The sequence below is a fragment of the Cryptomeria japonica genome, chromosome 1 (genome assembly GCF_030272615.1).
Source record: "Cryptomeria japonica chromosome 1, Sugi_1.0, whole genome shotgun sequence".
Lineage (NCBI taxonomy): Eukaryota > Viridiplantae > Streptophyta > Pinopsida > Cupressales > Cupressaceae > Cryptomeria > Cryptomeria japonica.
The window spans coordinates 656980428-656997857 of record NC_081405.1 but is presented as its reverse complement, the minus strand read 5'-3'; the positions used below and the strand labels follow the sequence as shown (position 1 = coordinate 656997857).

Sequence of the window (17430 nt, the reverse complement as noted above, 5' to 3'; positions counted from 1 at the left end):
GAAGTGTGAGGGTATTGGATCGATTTCAAGCTCATACCATTGGAGGCTTGCTAATTGTAGGTCTTTGTGCATGGTTAGTCTGAGCCTATTGTTGCTCATAGTTCAATTGTGAATGTTTGTTTCAGATTGCATCAGAATTGGGTATCTGAATGAATGTTCGTAGTCTGAAAATCCTTTTATTCACTTGGAGCTTGCGCTATTCCTATAGAGTTGTGAGTTTATCTCTGGTTGAGCAAGAACTACTTTATTTGAAATATGTCTACCTACAACATCAACCATTACGGTCATTGTCCTTAGAATTTCTAAACCTTGTCCGTTTGTTTTTATTTTCCCCAATTCAAGAATCAAAGCATCGCCAGATGCAGGCCAACTTGTAAAATGCATAAGTCCCCTCGTGTTTACCAGCAATACACATCAACTGCTGAGCTATCCTGAGCAAGTCAAGACTTGACAATTGGAACCTTGAAGGTATCCCCTTTGATCATTCTGAACAGCATTAGGGATTTCCTTATTCAAGAGAGGATAGGATACGCTCAACATTCTATTTTGTGCTGACCGAAAGCAGCTGTTTTCACCATCAGCATTACTGATCCAAATGGTACCTCAAAATGCACCTTCAACAGTACCATCCCATTCTCACAAATTGGTCTGACACTATACCCATACTGTCTTTTATAGTATGTGGAAAAGTAAAACCACTTCCACTAATTCATGGTTCATCCATGCTCAACATTCCACCATCACCCAATACTGCACCAACAATTCCAGTGGCTCGTTGCAATCTAGAGGCTTGATTACAATGAGCTGTCTCAAGACCAGTGTACATCAGAGGATCTACCATGGTCTCAGCTAGTTAAAGTCCAAACAGTAACACTTAACTCTCAGCATAGGATATCACGAGTACCCAGAGTATCTTTGCTCCCATCCTTAGCGAGGCAGAGCACCCCTATGACTCAAGGTCCAGCTTTAACCATTACATTTTTTGCATCTGAACCATAACCAATGAAAAGCAATTTCATTCACTCACTCATGAGCAATTGTTTCATAATCCATAATGGCCATTTCCCTTCTGCAGCAGTATAAAATCATTGTATACACATCTGGATATATGGTTCAAAAATAGATAGATAAGATAGAGAAGACAGACAAAAATAGAGAAAGATAGACAATCATTCATGTACACACAAGAATACCATGTATACGTTCGGATTGATGTGATTTCTGTTATAATTCTTGTTTCATTATTTGCTTCCATATTATAACACATCTGAGTTCTGGCCATCTAGAGTGTTATCCATCCATTATCTTCTGGAATCCAGATAATAAACACCCTAAAGAGACAGGGCAGCCAGTAAAAGTTGAATTGTCCTTTAAAAATAGAGCAGCAATTTGTTATGGGCCTTGGCAATGAAAGCATCTTTTATTGAACAGAGCCTAAAGAACTAAAAAGTTGCAGGCAGGAATTGGAAGACAAAGTTAACCCTCCAATTCAACTTTTTGTGTTTGTTTTTTTTTTCCATATCGGTGGCTCCAACAAAGACCTTGAGACTATGTCTAAATTTCACCCACCTCCACCTTGAGAGCTTCCTATAATTTCAACAACCATAAAGCTACCTTCTTCTTGTTTTCTTTTTTCTAATCTAATAATAAGCAAACAAAAATAAAGTTAGAGTTACCATTTTGTGCAATTTTTTTTTTTTTTTCATCTGCCGAGGCTCGGATTTTAAATGCTAAAACCAAGCTTGTTTGCACACTCAAGTTTAAAACTCAGTGGCAAAGCAATTCTCCAGCAGGAATTGCACTCTGGTCAACAAGTAAAGGTAATTCAGATAAACCGGGGATTACACCTACTTACAGGAAGGGCCACCCAGTTTTGCAAACAATGAAGCAAAATAGTCTCGATTGATAGTATCTGACAATCCATACCAATGTAAAGTCATTTGTCAGCTTTGATCTGTTGCACATTGTAGGTGATTCAACCAAAGCATCAACTAATCTAATTTTGTCAGTTTCCACTCTATTTCAACTTTTCTGTGAGAAAACAACTGTGCAAGTTAAATCCACAGCAGGGAAAGCCTCGGCATGAAAAGTCCTTAGGCTCATTTGTGGAGTACTAAGCAATGGCTATAGGAACTCATATTTTTAGAGTCTTAAAGTGCTATTTGGTATATGCTTGGTTATTAAGATGTTCAGTTCATTATTCTATTTTAGCTCTGGCATTCCTGTGGTGTAATGACAGTGAGGAACATTGGTATCAGAGTACAATGTGGGTTTAAATTATTTCAAAAAAAAATCAGGAAGCCTTGAAGTCCAGTGGACATACAGTGAGGTTTGGTATAACCATTGTCCATGTAGTAGATCCTTACATTTTTTAAGAGCCTAACTTGTGTTCTTCTATTGAGCCATGTTAGCTTGTTTTCGTATTTGAACCCGTATTCACAAATATTCGTCACATTAAACTCTGGCTCATATTTACAAATCTCAAGAATGTGACCCAAGCACGGCAGGGAAAGCCTAGGCATGAAAAGTCCTTAGGCTCATTTGTGGAGTACTAGGCAATGGCTATAGGAACTCATATTTTTAAAGTCTTAAAGTGCTATTTGGTATATGCTTGGTTATTAAGATATTCAGTTCATTATTCTATTTTAGCTCTGGCATTCCTGTGGTGTAATGACAGTGAGGAACATTGGTATCAGAGTATAATGTGGGTTTAAATTATTTCAAAAAAAAATCAGGAAGCCTTGAACTCCAGTGGACATACAGTGAGGTTTGCTATAACCATTGTCCATGTAGTAGATCCTTTCATTTTTTAAGAGCCTAACTTGTGTTCTTTTATTGAGCCATGTTAGCTTATTTTCGTATTTGAACCCGTGTTCACAAATTTTCGTCACATTAAACTCTGGCTCATATTTACAAATCTCAAGAATGTGACCCAAGCTCACTCCACCCCATGTTACAGGTCGCATATAACCTCACCTAAATTTGTAAAAACAATTCTGATGCATCTCAAGTTTCTATAAATAATTGTGATCCAGTTAAGCATTATAAGAACAATTGTGGATATTGAAACTTTCAAATCAATTGTAACCCCACTTAACTTCAAGATTCAGGCAATTGCAGTATAATCCCGTAATTTGGGTTCCCTGAAACTAAAAACTGCAGCAAAATCAAAAAAAGCTGACGAAAAATTGAAATTACATTATGAATTACAGAAAAGACATATACATACGAGGGTGGGCATGGCAAGGCAGGCCATCTGCAGAGAAAGAAGTAAACCTACGATGTAAACCAAGAAATTGAAATGTGCGTCTATATCAATGCGCAAAATTGTAAGATGTAAACGGATAATGGCAGCTAATGGGCTCTTTTACTGGAGGTACTCGGTTTCTATGGGCAGGGTTCGTTATTAAGTTTCAAATAACAAATGACTTAGTTTTTTAAGGGTTTTTCAACAATTTGATTTGTATTTATTAGCCTAATCATGTTCTAATTTCTTCAGGACTATTATAATATGATTAAATATATTGATTTTTTTTATTTTTATTTTTTTGTACATCCTCATTATTTATTCATTTCTATTGTTTTATTTGTATTGTTTGTCAAATATTCACTCCTTATCTTAAGAACTCAACCTTATTCTTAGTAATGATTATTTAATCAAGGCATCAAATTCAAATTTAATTTTTCCCTTCTTTTTCTAATAATCATGTGTGTTAACTTAGCCCACATTTCAAGTGATATGTTATGTCATGGTATTTAAAGTCATTCATTGTGCACTTAATTATACATGCTAGATTATTATAGCATGCCTCAATCTTAAAGGGCAATAAAGGAATCAAAATTGCATCCTGATTATATACTCCATCTACATGTCTACAAAAGTTGTCTTCAATCTTTCTTGTTGTAGTTAATTCAATCCACCAACAAATTTGAATTAAGATGATTTGTTCACCTATAAGTCAATAAACTCCTCAATAATGTATGTAAAGACCACCTTGACAAATTAAAATAGAAGGTGACGGTGAACAAGTCCTCAAGCATATTTTTTTACCTTATATATCTCAATTCATTCTTACACATAAAGATCAATCATACAAAATGTAAGTTTGAACTATTTAAATCATGAGAATCGTATGATTTACATTTTCTTATTCGATGTCAAATGCATATGAAGTGGTGATTCTAAGTTTACGAATATGATCAAAATAGTGGGTCCAACTATCTAGTAATCACTAAATTTGGTTGGATGCTCTCATTTCTATTATTTTAGATTTCAAAAATTTGTTTCATGACCTATTGGAACTCTTAATTAGGTTAGTTGATTGTTATATTCGTTAAACTGTTTTCTTAGAGAATCCAACTTTTTCTTAAATGGCCTACAATTTCTTCTCCTTCTTTAGGGTTTTACATATTACTTTTCTAAATACTTTTGAATTGGATTTGCTTAGGGCTTGATTATGATCCTTGATGTTCATGTATTTCTCTACTCATTTTAGGATATTGCTTGTCCTTGCTTGATCTTATCGCATGAATATGTTTGCATATTTTTGTAGCATTCAATTCTCAATTTTCTTATGTCCCCTTGTTTGTTTATCCTATGGCTAGGGATGTCTTTTTGTGGAGATTTTGTGCTATCATGTGTGTAATTTTTACTCCTTCATAATGTGGTCAATCATTTTTCTCTCATCTTGCATAGAGTTACTTTACTTGTCCATGTTGTTTCTACTTTTCCCATGTTTAGCGATAATGTTGCACATGATAATAGCATTTCTAGTACCCAAATAATTAAATTATTTAGTAGTTTAGACAACTATAACATTTTAATATATATTATAGACATTTAAAGGATTTTAGATTTATGGTTTTTAATTCTATTTAGAATAATATGTATAAAATAAATGAATTTATGTTATGGTTAGCATTTAATTCAATATTTGATAAATTTGATTTATATTATATCTCAATTGATTAGGAAATATCAAATACTAATAATTTGTAATAATTTATTATTGGCATATTTTTATGAGTGTTTTAGGTGATTTAGTATGTTGTGTTAACCATGTTCTACTTTCTTAGCTTTAATGTGAAGTAGTGTGTATCTATTTGGAAGGAAAATGTCATGAGGGAATATGTCATCATGTTGAAGCAACACTAAACATAAATGAGGTAAATTGGTAATTAGTTATTAATTTTGGTAGTTGTCATTTTACGCAGTCATTAGTTGTCAAGTGGTTTTTATCATCTAGTGGAATGAATTGCATGTTGTCTTTGTTCCTCGTGTTGGTTATCTTTAGTTGATCAAACAGATCTTTTGGTTTTCATATTACACTTGTGCAGAGATTTCATTAACTCTATTTTTAGTGCTTATGATTCATTATCTACTTATAAAATATAATTTCATGATATTTTGATCCCTTAGTTGCTTGCAACTTATGCATGGGAGGAACCATCCTAACTTGTTACTAACAATTATGTTATTATTGTGTTGTTTATTTAACCTACCTCTATATGCCCCAAGTCATCAGCATAGGAGATATATGTGTGCTAACTTAGCCTTGCATGTTTATATACATGAAATCATTGGATACATAGTATTTCCAATGTGATATAGTAGTGTTGGAGGGAAAATATGTTTGTTGGGAAATTTTTGTTTGAATTCATAAAACGCTAACATTCAATTTCAATGTTTTTTGTTGATCTATGGATAAGGAAGGTGTGGCCACCATTCCACCATTATAGTGTTGGTATGGTGTGGTGGTGACCACACTACTCCTTTTACAACCCCCTTTTGTCACTCTATTCACAAAGCCATGTTGTACGAGAACATTGATTGGTGGAATAACAATAAATTTCATCCCCGAATTATGGGTAATGAGGAGCTTTAATGCATCGTGGTTTATTTTACAATAAAAGTGGATTTATTATGATTTTAATAGTAAATTATGAGCATGGGCATTGCACTTGAAATCTATCAAAGGAAATCTTCCAAACTTTGTGGGGAGTTTCATTGAAAGAGAATTTGTGTTATCTATGCACTTAATGATATAATCAACATGTCGTGTATATTCTTATCTATATGAATGTAAAGTATGAAACATGAATTGTATATTTCCTATTCTAAATAAGAGAACCCTTAATACTGTAGGTAGAAATGTGTTAATCACTAATTGAGTAATATTATAATAGTGTTTGGTTTAAGTTCATTTAGAATGTAACTAGTATTCCCAAAACTTGAGGTTGACCAATGATAATTCACATATTCATGTATTATTTCACATATATGCATTGGTGTAATTCAAATAGAAATCCATGAACTCTTGAGACACAAAAATATTAACTAGCTAAGTAATTAAAGACTTGACCACTTTAGGGATCTAATCCACGTTGAAAATATACTACACTAGGATGAACTTGCATTTATATAAGGTTAAAGTATCAAGAATTTAGGGAATATAATCCACATAATTGAGGTATTAATTGAAATGAAATTTTAGGTTAAATACTGAAGAACACTCATTACTTGACCTTTTGTGGGCACAAGTTTTTCGAACCCAACTTAGCATTATCTAGTCCATTTGAAGTATAAATTAAGGTTCCATTAGAAGGCTATAATTAATAATTATGACCATGCATTTTCTAAGTTTATAGTAAATATTAAAGTATTCATATAAGATGGAAAGGAACCCTTGTAAGAATTCCTAATATTATTTCTCCATACTCATGGATAGTATTATTCTATTATGCCACATAAGTGTCTTGAATGTCAAACTTCTTGTCATGTCTCATTTTTCCAAAACTAGAAACTTACTAAAAATAGTAAGTCCCCACTATCCAAAAATGCTAAGTCGAGGTTATAGGATGGTAAGTCAAGGTTACAGGACAATTTGAAGGAAAATAATTATTAATTTAATATATTATTTGTTTTGATGCAAATCAAATTTATCAAACAAATAGATATTATATTAATGTTCTATTTGGTGGCATTGGTGTCAATTAAAAAAAGCACTATCTATATTTTTTGTTTCTAATTTCATATTCCATGTAAAAAAATAAAAAATTATTAATCAAGAAAGTAGAAATATAGGTATGTTTCTATTTATAACATTTGATTTCATATTAGATTTGAATTTTTTCTAATTTTCACTTCATAAAGAAAAAATTGGATTTGAAATTTCATATTGGATTTCATTTATTTTTAATTTATGATTTTAATAAATTTAGCTTTAATATTAATTATAATAATATAAACATTAAAAGGAGTATAGAATTAAGAGAAAAAATAAGCTAATTGGAAAGATTACATATTGCTAACTCTTTCACTTGTGTATTATGCAAAGTTGAAACTGAAATTGTGGATCACCTACTCCTAAGGTGTTTTTTGCTCAGCAATGTTGGATTCATGTTTTGGAAAAACTAAATCTATCTATGTCGTTGCCCTATACTTTATGGGAGCTATTCTAATCCTGGCCTTCTCTATTCACAAACTCTTTATTTACAAGCATTTGGATTTATGTATCTCGGCAATAGTCATCTGGTCAATCTGGTGGGAAAGAAATAAAAGAATTTTTAGATAGGTAGATTCTCCAATTCAATTGGTTCTAGAGGGAATTGAGAAATATACTTCAAAACAGGTCAATGCTTACATCAAGAACACAAATAGCAATTTAATTTTTCATCTTGGGATGGTTGCATTATCAAGGATTGGAAAGGTCTAACTGTCCCCTCTTTTTCTGTTATATTTGACTGGAGAAGTCGTTCAATTAACAGAGATCTAGTTAAATGGCAACCTCCTCCAATTGGCTTTGTCAAATTAAACTTTGATGGTTCATCTAGAGGAAACCCTGGTGATTCGAGGATTGAAGTTTGTATTAGAGATCACTTAGGTCTTCTCCTGGCAGTCAAATCTTCTCCTAGATTCCTCCTGGAACAAATAATTTGGCGGAAGCTCTTGCCCTATTATATGAACTGACATTGGCAAAAAAACTAAGGTTCTCTGGGATCCATGTAGAAGGAGACTCTTCTATTATAGTGAAAGCTTGCATTTCCAGATGTTCATTTAACTGGAAAATTTCCTATATTTTAAATCAAGCATGGTTGTTACTAGATTCATTTGAGGAATGTTGCATATCTCACGTATTCAAGGAAGGTAATAGAGCAGCAGATATCTTAGCAAATGTGGGTTGTGACAAGCTGGAAGTGGATTCTTCACTTTCAAATTTTAATATGGAAAATTTTCCTCAACTAGCAAACATTGTCACTGCTAAAAAATAAATATTTAAATAGACGACTCACTTTCCATTTTATTATTCTAGACCTCTGCAGAATGGATTAAGTTTTTTCTTAAGTGATCAGATAATCATGATTCTCAATTCGTGGCATGTTGATTTAAATATTTACACTTCGCCTCATGAGCCTACAGACATATGCCATGTTTGCCTTTATTGCATCTTGTTGCTTGATCTTTCATCCCTCCTGCTTGTTGGCAATATGATGGCGGCCTAACTAGTGAGTGTCACTCTTTCATTCATCCTCATTGTTGGTAGTTAATCAGAATAGAAACAGACTCTTTCTAGCATAACCTATCTGGTATCGCTTTACTGATTTTGCCCAATCGGTTTACCATAACCAGTAGTTGAGTCACCAATATAATGTGTCGGTATTGAGTACGTCTTAGGCATCTGACATTCATGAACAAGGAAGAAGTAGTAGTAGTTGATTCAAGGTAATTATTGAGCCTGCACCTAACAAAAGTCAACTCCAACCAATACAACTTAATTGGCTAATCAGTCATTCAATGAACCGGTAAATGGGATCGAAATTCGGTATGTAAAAATGGTGTTATGATAAAATGACTGGTAAGGGATGCAGTATCAGCAGAGTCAAGGTAATTGTTGAGCGACAATATTGATACTAACAAAGGCTTGATAGGGAAACCATCAGCTCCTCAACATACCAAGGGTGAAGAAATGATGGATGGTTGGCATCTGGTTGGCATCAGGCATATGTGTTCAAGTATTGTCAAGGGTTCACATGCGGTCAAGGGTTGAGCAGTAGCTACAGATATAAAACAAATGTTGAGCTTCATCAGAATAGAAACAAACTCTTTCTAGCATAGCCTACTCAGTATAGCCTTACCGGTTCTGCCCAACCGATTTACCATAACTGGTAGTTGAGTCACTAATACAATGTTCTGATAATGAGTATGTCTTAGGCATCTGACATACATGAACGAGGAAGAAGTAGTAGTAGCTGAGACAAGGTCTCCATTTTCTAAAGCCCTAGACTTACTTCAATCTTGGAGTAGTTTACAGATTATTGCAAGTAAGGTCGTGAAACCTGAGTTTACATTGGGTAACAAATTACTCTCTACAGTTCAGAAATTTGATCTTTGGAATGGACAAGCACACATTGGTGGTCTCTTCCCGAGACATTATTTGCAGAGCCGAGATGATTTTATCATCATATGTGATAGTATTAAGTGCTCATTGGACCTTAACTCAGTTCGGTCGTTTCAACAAGCTACTCGGAATATGGGCAGAGCTCTCGACTCAGAGACAAGAACCAGGATCTATTCCAAGCTTCATGCACTCTTGGCGATCTTAGGACATGACCACAATGTTCCTATCCTACTAGCAATATCAATAGGTTCTTCTTCCGATTGCACTCTTTTTGGAAGATTAAGGGGGGCAAGTTTCAGGTGATATCCTTCAAATGCCCTATTTTTTTGAGAGTTGATATAGCCTCACTGGTTCAGCCCTTCCAGTCTATCATATCTAGTTCTTCCACACCACCACAACCTAACTGGTATAGTTTTGCTGATATGGCTCAATTGGTTCCCTATTCGATTTACCCCATCCAGTGTAGTCCAACCGACAACAAAATTAGTTACATAGTCAATCGGTAAACGGGATCCTTAAGTTGCCACGGACCGATATACACATCTACTCATCGGTGTCTGATTGCCATGGCAAATCTACAGTGAACCGACATACAAAATGGAAAACCGGTGCTCAAGTTTAGTGGTAACCGATAGTGGGGGCAGTTCTTCTTATAGCTATGATTCCCCTTTGTTCATTGTAATTGAGAAAGTATATAGGGTTTTCTTTCTGCTTCTTTCCCTATTGAGCTCTCAAACTAGTTTTTTATTAATATATATATATATATTTCAGTGGCTTGTCAGTTTTGCCAAAAAAATATTAAAAAATTAAGAATAGTTTAAGAATTATTAAATTAAATTAAATTAAATTAAATAACTTAAATTAAATTAAATAATTAAATAAAATTGAATTAAATAACTTTAATGAAATTAAATTAAAAAACTAAAATATTTTATTAAATAACTTCTTTGATGAGGTGTTGTTTGTTCTCTTTAGTTTTTATATTTGTAGCCTCTTAATTAGAAACAAACAATTGGGATAGACATTGCATGTATTGCTTTACTTAATTCAGGTATTTATTTTATGAAAACTGCAAGTTTCCCTTATTAATATTAGTTATTACTCTTAACTAGAAGAAAAAGTATACATTCCATAATTTAAAATTTTTCCTTATATGTTTGCAAATTTTCCTTATACTCAGAGACATTTTTTCAATCTTGTCATGTTTTACATTTGTAAGCTAATGATTTTTCTTAGTATTAATATGCGTCAATTTGAATCGGTTTTGCTATGATCAAGCGTAGGTGGACTGGGCGATGTGAGGCTCACTTGTGGGATAAAATTTGCACACAAGAAGGTGAAAATCGAATAAACAAGGTAGACATGTTAAATTTTTGATATATTACTTTGACTATTTGATGGAGTTTTTTAATTTAATATTGCCTCAAAAAATTGAGGCACCTTAATTATTTGTAATGAAAGCTCTAGTTGCAACTTCTATATTAGGATCCTTTATAAGGACGTTTAGAAACTCTCAGACTTTTTCAATTGTGACCTTTTTCTCATAACCACTATTCATGAAGAACTCAAATCCAAAGAAGGATGATTGAGTGATGAATTCAAATATTTTCTTTGTCATTTGCATAGGATTTTTAAAAAGGATGATTCTGCCATTTCTCACCAATGCATTGCAAACTATAAAAAATTATACTTTCATCTATGTGTTTATTGTTGTTGAGTTTTAGATTTATGTATCAATCAACTTTTTATTAACAAAGGATTAAAAATGAATCTGTGTTCATGGTCTACTTGCTAGGATTTTGGATGCATATTTCTAATGTTTCTTCTTCTCTGCTTCAGTTATTCCAAAACTCATTTTTGGCAACATGGAGATACACATCCAAGCATTTTGGAAATTGGCTTTACACCTACTTAATGCATATACTTGAAAGTTTGAAAACCCTTATCAATGAATTCATTTTTCAGAATATTCACTAACCAGGCCATTCTCTGTAATCATGACATTCCATAATACCAAATTTCCTTAGGACAAATTTGTTCTCAAATTGCTCGGTATACACTACATCCAAATAGAGGGTTGGATAAGAGAAATTGGAAGATACAAGTTTGGCTAATAAATGTACATTTAGACCCTGAAGTTTAAAAGTAATTTCTAATTTATCATATAAATGTCAATTTTTTATTTATATCTTACTTATTTGTTTGGATTAAGTAAAAACAAGTTTTGAAAGGAACCCAAACCTTTTACATATCAGGAGAGCAAAAGAGCTAGAAATCACCGTGCCTGATCACTTCAATAACAAAAACTGGTCCTATCTGAACAAAAAGGGATCTCAACACACATAATATGAAGAACCACAAAAAGATAGCGAAAGGAAAGCAAAAAGACAACACAAAGACAAAGACTGAGACCGAGACAACTAGATATTTTTCATGATATCTTCAACGTGGACCACCATCTACTTCATGTTGTTCACAGAGGTCTTTAAATCATCCATCTCTCGGCCTTTGATGTCGCCCTTATTTCTGGTATTGGCTCTAGTCTTCTTCTCGTGACCTTTTTTGTCCAACCAATCCTTGTCGCCCTCTTTATCTTTGATGTTATCAAACCTGTTAATCAAAATCTTCATGTTGTCCATCGAAGCTTTGAGGATTTGGAAGTTTTGTTCAGCTATCTTCTTTACTGTGAGTTCCATCCTGTCAACTTTGCTGCCCAGATTGTTCATAGCAATTTCCATCCCTTTCACCTCCTTATTTCTTCCATCTCCTTAACCTTTTTTTTCAGTTGCAATAATTTTACTCACCATGCTTTCAATGGCTTCAACAGTATTAATTGCCACCGCTAATTCTTTGACATTTTCAGACAGGGGTTTGTCACCTATCGTGGCTCTTTTGACAACATTCATATCCTTCTTCAAGCTGCCTATGTCTTTCACCATTGTGTTGACGGTATCACAGAAACCCTTAATACTCTCACTTTCTCCAACATAATCACTAGATTTGCCCCTTTTGTCCTCTTGATCCTCTTTCTGCAGACCTTGAGTATTCAAATCCTCATTGTTGCCCACAACCAAAAAATCATCCCCCTCCTTATCCTGCCCATTATCATTTTTATCCTCCTCTGCCTCCTCATCAGAATCAATCAAAATTTGATTAATATCTTTGTTACCTCCCCTGCTGATGTTCTTCTTCCTTTGGGTTTGCTTTTTGGTGTCGTTCCCTTTCTTGTTTTTGATGAATTTACCTTTGAAGGACTTGGCCTCAGACTCCAAAATATCTGAATCCACCACTATCCTCTTCCTATTTCCCTTGTTCCTCCCCTTTTTACTTAGCTCCTCTGACTCACCTTCAGTCTCTGAGTCAAAGTTAAAACCACTAACCTCACTCTTTGTATCCTCATCCCTTACATTTTTACCTTTAATAGGTTTTTCAATGCATTTCTGTTTCACTACGTTATACACAAGAGCCATAAGCCCCTGATGAAGAGCATGGTCTCCCTTGGGATCTTTTTGTATCTCTTTGATAGTATGGTCCATGGAACATGCAAGATAATATGGTAGGCTTACCTTTTCCCCATGTTGAAAATGGTTGACCAATACAGAGTGGTGCTCATAAGCTCTTGTAAACCTACCATCCAACGTTATATAGGTAATTCTAGCAAACAAAACTGTAAAGCGGAAAAATCGAACCCTAGTTGTTCTCCCCTCCCCAACTCCAAGGAGAGAGAAGGGAGAGTCACTAGGGTTGATGGTTTTCACTTAGGAGAGACTTTACATTCAAAAGAGGGGTTGAAACCCACAAGATCCAATCCCACACAATGCAAGATTGGATTCTAAACGAGTTTCAAGGGTTGTGACATCAAGGATACCCTCTTTTGTAAAGAATGTAGATAGAAAGATTGAACTAGGAATGCAAGTAAAGTAGGAAAGATTCGCTTATAAACAGAGATAAGGATATGGGATGAAGCTGCGGACCTGGAATTAGCAGCAAAATATCGAGACGGTGCTGTTCTGCAAATTTGAGCGAAAGTTGATGGGACGATGGCGCCCGGCGTGCACACGGTCCTCCGAAAAATCCGCGAAACGAAGGGGGATCTGTTCGTCTCTGCACAAGGATTCCAGATCTTCAATTACAACCGCGTACCTGCAACCTTGTTGTAAGAATGTTTGTATTCTTACATGCGAAGGTGTAACATATGTAGTATGTTGTATGTTGTATGTGATCTCCTCTTCAATGGTTGAATCCTTGTCTTGAATGCAACACTTAGCCTTGAATGGAGACTTAGAATGCTCAATTGCTTGAAGGAATGCTTGAATGCTTGAATGCTTGAATGTTTGAATATCGCTTTCGCATCTTGCTTGCATATATTTTCCTTTTTCTTCCCTTTTTTCCTACCTCCTCAAATGGGAGGGGAAATGTAGTTTATATACTTGTCAATTAGGGCTGATAGACTGATTTTTCCGACCTTAGGCCGACCAAGGAACATTATTTCCCGAATTGCAAACTTAAAGACCCGATGCCCAAAAGAGACCGGGTCCAAAATAGGGCCAGGGACCAGGGCATTGGGCGCCATGGTCCTGGGGGACTAGGGTGCCGGGCGCCCTCGTCCAGAAGGACCGGGGCGCTGGGCACCATGGTCCCACCTCCCGGGACAGCAGGGTGCAAGGAGGGATCAGGCCAGGGTGCAGAAAAATGCAGTTTTTGGTGTTATAAACAAATTTCGGGGTCTCCATTCAGGTTCAACGTTGCGCCACCATCGTGAAGACCCAAATGCAGTCGAAATTGCAAGTGTCACAATTTTAGGACGTTACATTTAGCCCCCACTTTAGCGGGAGTATAAGCGTACGCTCATACTTCCGGTAAAGTACAAGGAAACAACATTGAAAAACTTTCACCATGTCAAGGAGGCAAGATACACCAAGCCCCCAATGGACTAAGGATCTTACGACTTCGATTGACAAAGTAAAAGGGAAGATCACGAGGGAGAACCATGACTGTCAGTAGTAAGGTTCCCTCACTATGAGTCATGCAAGAAAGATATCAAAAATTTTCAAGGCAAAGCTAAATTTGTCAAGAAATTTTCAAGTATCTTGAAAAGATATGAATGGGATGTATGCCCCCCTACGTTAAAGCGATCGCACACGCCTCACCGGGGGTGATTGCTTTAAGGTAGTGATACATATAAGAAATGAGAAAGGAGCAAATTATCACAAGGATTTAGCCCCCAAGTGTGAGATAAGCCCAAGGATAATAGACACAAAGCACAAAGCACGAGGTGACTTCGCTTTCCTCGGGGTCAGTATGCTGTATGATAATTCATGTATATCATATGTATGTATGCATAATTGTTCTTCATTCCCTAATCAAGGAAGGTCACCTAGAAGAAGGGAACACATGTGTCTTTTGAGTCAACATGAGAGAGACCAAAAGAGATCTCAATGTTTTGCATCGTCCTCAAGTAGACAACACTAAGGACAACAAATAGAAGAATGAGAATAACACATAGAAGAAGTAACAAAAGAGATCAAGAGAGGAGGAAAGAGTCTGCTATGCTAATGAACTAGTCTAGCACGTCATCTACCCCCCGATCTTGCTGATCAATATTTCGGGAAGGTAGGAAACACGCTAGAGGAGGAACATCCAACACAGCAGATGGAGCTATCACAAGATCCAAACAAGGGCTATGTTCATATCCCAAGCCACGTTGTTCTTGTCTAGGAGCTAGGATAAGTGCTTTAGAAAATTCGTTAGATAAATGGTTATCAACATCAACATATTCATACTCACTATCAGAATGAACAGGAGTAACATTTTCATCATGAATAATATTTTCATCTATATCATCATCAATATTTATAAAAATAGGATCTTTAACTCGCACAGGATCAAGACCATCATGCATCTTATGTTTAGGAGATTTTGGCTCAATCGTCGGCTGAGGAGAAAATGGAATAATACTGGCTGAAGGTGTTTTTGGGGATTGCAAAGTTTGAGAAGCAGCTGCCTGAGCTCTAAGATGACACTTTCGTCGACGTTCACGTGCAAAACAATTCCGTCTAGTCTTAGTAGGGAGTTGAGAAGATTGAGGAGGAGGAATGTTCTCATCCTTTTCACTTGGGTGTTTAGGTTGTGGTCTCTTAGGTTGAACAATAGGAGAAGAGGAAGGTCTCTTCTCTCCATAAGAGGAAGGAGGAGGAACTGCTCCATATAAGGGAGGAATATTTGGTTTAGGAAGGAGACCAAGTCCATCATGACGAGGAGGTATAGGTCTACTTTTAGGAAGTTTATTAGATATAGGCATAGTCACATTCATAGGAATGGGTTGGGAATCTTCTTGAGGAAAGACATTAGTTTTATCTTTCAAAGGAAGAACTTCCTTCTCAAGAATGATAGGAATGTCAAGTTTGGGTGTTCTAGGTTCACTTAGAGATAGGATCATATCTTTTTTCCACTTTTGATAAGATTTGAAAAGATGATCACTTCGCGGAGGAAGAGATTGGAATTGTTTAGGCCAAAAGTAATCAATAGGAATGCTAGAAGTTCTTTCAGCTGGTTTAAAGAGACTATGATTGACAGTAACAACTTCACCATTATGGGGAAATTTCAAACACTTATGAATAGGAGAAGCAATAGCTTTCATGGAAGACAGCCAAGGATAGCCTAGCTTCACACGAAATTGTTCGGACGATGGAATAATAGCAAAGTCCACATCAAGGGATTTGTTATGGACCTCAATAGGTAATGTAATAGAACCAATTGCAGTTTAAGAAAATGCATCAAATAATTTCACAACCACATTTGTTTCATCATAGATCACTTGATTCAATTGCAAAGTAAAAAGAAATTCTTCAATAATGATATTAACCATACAAGAAGGATCAATAAGCACTCCACGGCAAGGTGTATTCTTGACTTTTGCAACTATATATAAAGGACCATCAGGTGCCCTGATAGTTTCACTAGAATCAAAGGTGATGGAAGGTTCTTTAGGGATTTTCTGTTGCTCTACAAAGTTAATCACATTCGGAGTCATAGACACAAGATCATCAGGTGAGACAGAGGAATCAGTAGTATCAATCGCATTAGAGGTATGAGAGGGCAATGGATTAGTAAAAATCTTAAGATTTTGGTTAGCAGGAGCTACAGATGTGTTGCCTTTATCATTCACACCAGAAACAGAGATAGTATTATTATCAATCAAATCTTGAATTTTACCTTTTAAAGCAAAACATTTTTCAGTATCATGCCCAGGTTGACGATGAAATTGACAAAAAGATTTGTTATCAAAATAGGGTGAATTAATCTTTGCGGGGTCTATTTGCCTTATAGGAGGAAGAGTAAGCACATTTTGGTCCAATAACTTATTCATAATACTATGCAATGATTCATTCAAAGGAGTAAACTTTCTTTCTTTCTTGAAAAACTTATAAATAGGAGGCACACCTGATGCTGCATTCACATTGTTGTTGATGATGTTTTCATTGAATTTAATGGACTCTCTATTCGGTTTAAACTTCCCAAATGGTTGTTGACTACTATCACCCTTATCACTCGGAGCCATAGGATTTGCTTGTTCCATTTGACTCACGGTCAGTTGATAATTGTGAAGAGTTGCGCACAACTGTTGGAAAGAAGTAAACTCAGAAAATAGAAGTTTTTCTCTAATATCTTTTTGTAAATTAGAAATAAAGATTCTTTGAATATCATTGTCAGGTACTGGAAAAGAAATTTGAGCATACAAATGCTTATATCTACCAATGAAATCAGTCACTTTTTCTTTAACACCTTGTTTACAATGCATTAAATCAATCAAAGTAACTTTAGGACTTATATTGTTTTGAAATTGTTGAATAAAAGCATTTGCAAGTTGTTCGAAAGAAGTAATAGAATAAGAAGGCAACGAGCAATACCATTGTAGGGCTTTATCTCTTAATGTTCTAGTAAACAGTTTTACAAGCAACCTTTGGTCATAAGCAAAATCAGTACATATTGTTTGAAAGGTCTCAACATGTGTTAGAGGATCACCCTTACC

At 35.2% G+C, this 17430-nt stretch overlaps 1 protein-coding gene across 4 annotated transcripts in view; it reads right to left on the bottom strand.

Moving 5' to 3' along the window:
* Positions 1 to 3416, bottom strand: part of LOC131050449 (uncharacterized) — a 256321-nt gene extending 252905 nt beyond the window's left edge. For 2 of the 4 annotated variants that reach the window (XR_009106948.2, XM_057984626.2), the window contains exons 1-2: positions 3230 to 3414; positions 3099 to 3149 (exon numbers count right to left, since the gene is read on the bottom strand). Coding sequence is in view for 3 of the 4 variants with exons in the window: in XM_057984626.2 (XP_057840609.2) it covers positions 3099 to 3149; positions 3230 to 3256 (78 nt within the window). In the remaining variant the exon portion in view is untranslated. Of the gene's footprint in view, positions 1 to 3098; positions 3150 to 3229 lie in introns of all 4 variants that reach the window. The other 2 variants (XM_057984628.2, XM_057984627.2) reach the window with 2 other exon arrangements.
* Positions 3417 to 17430: the final 14014 nt, after the last annotated feature.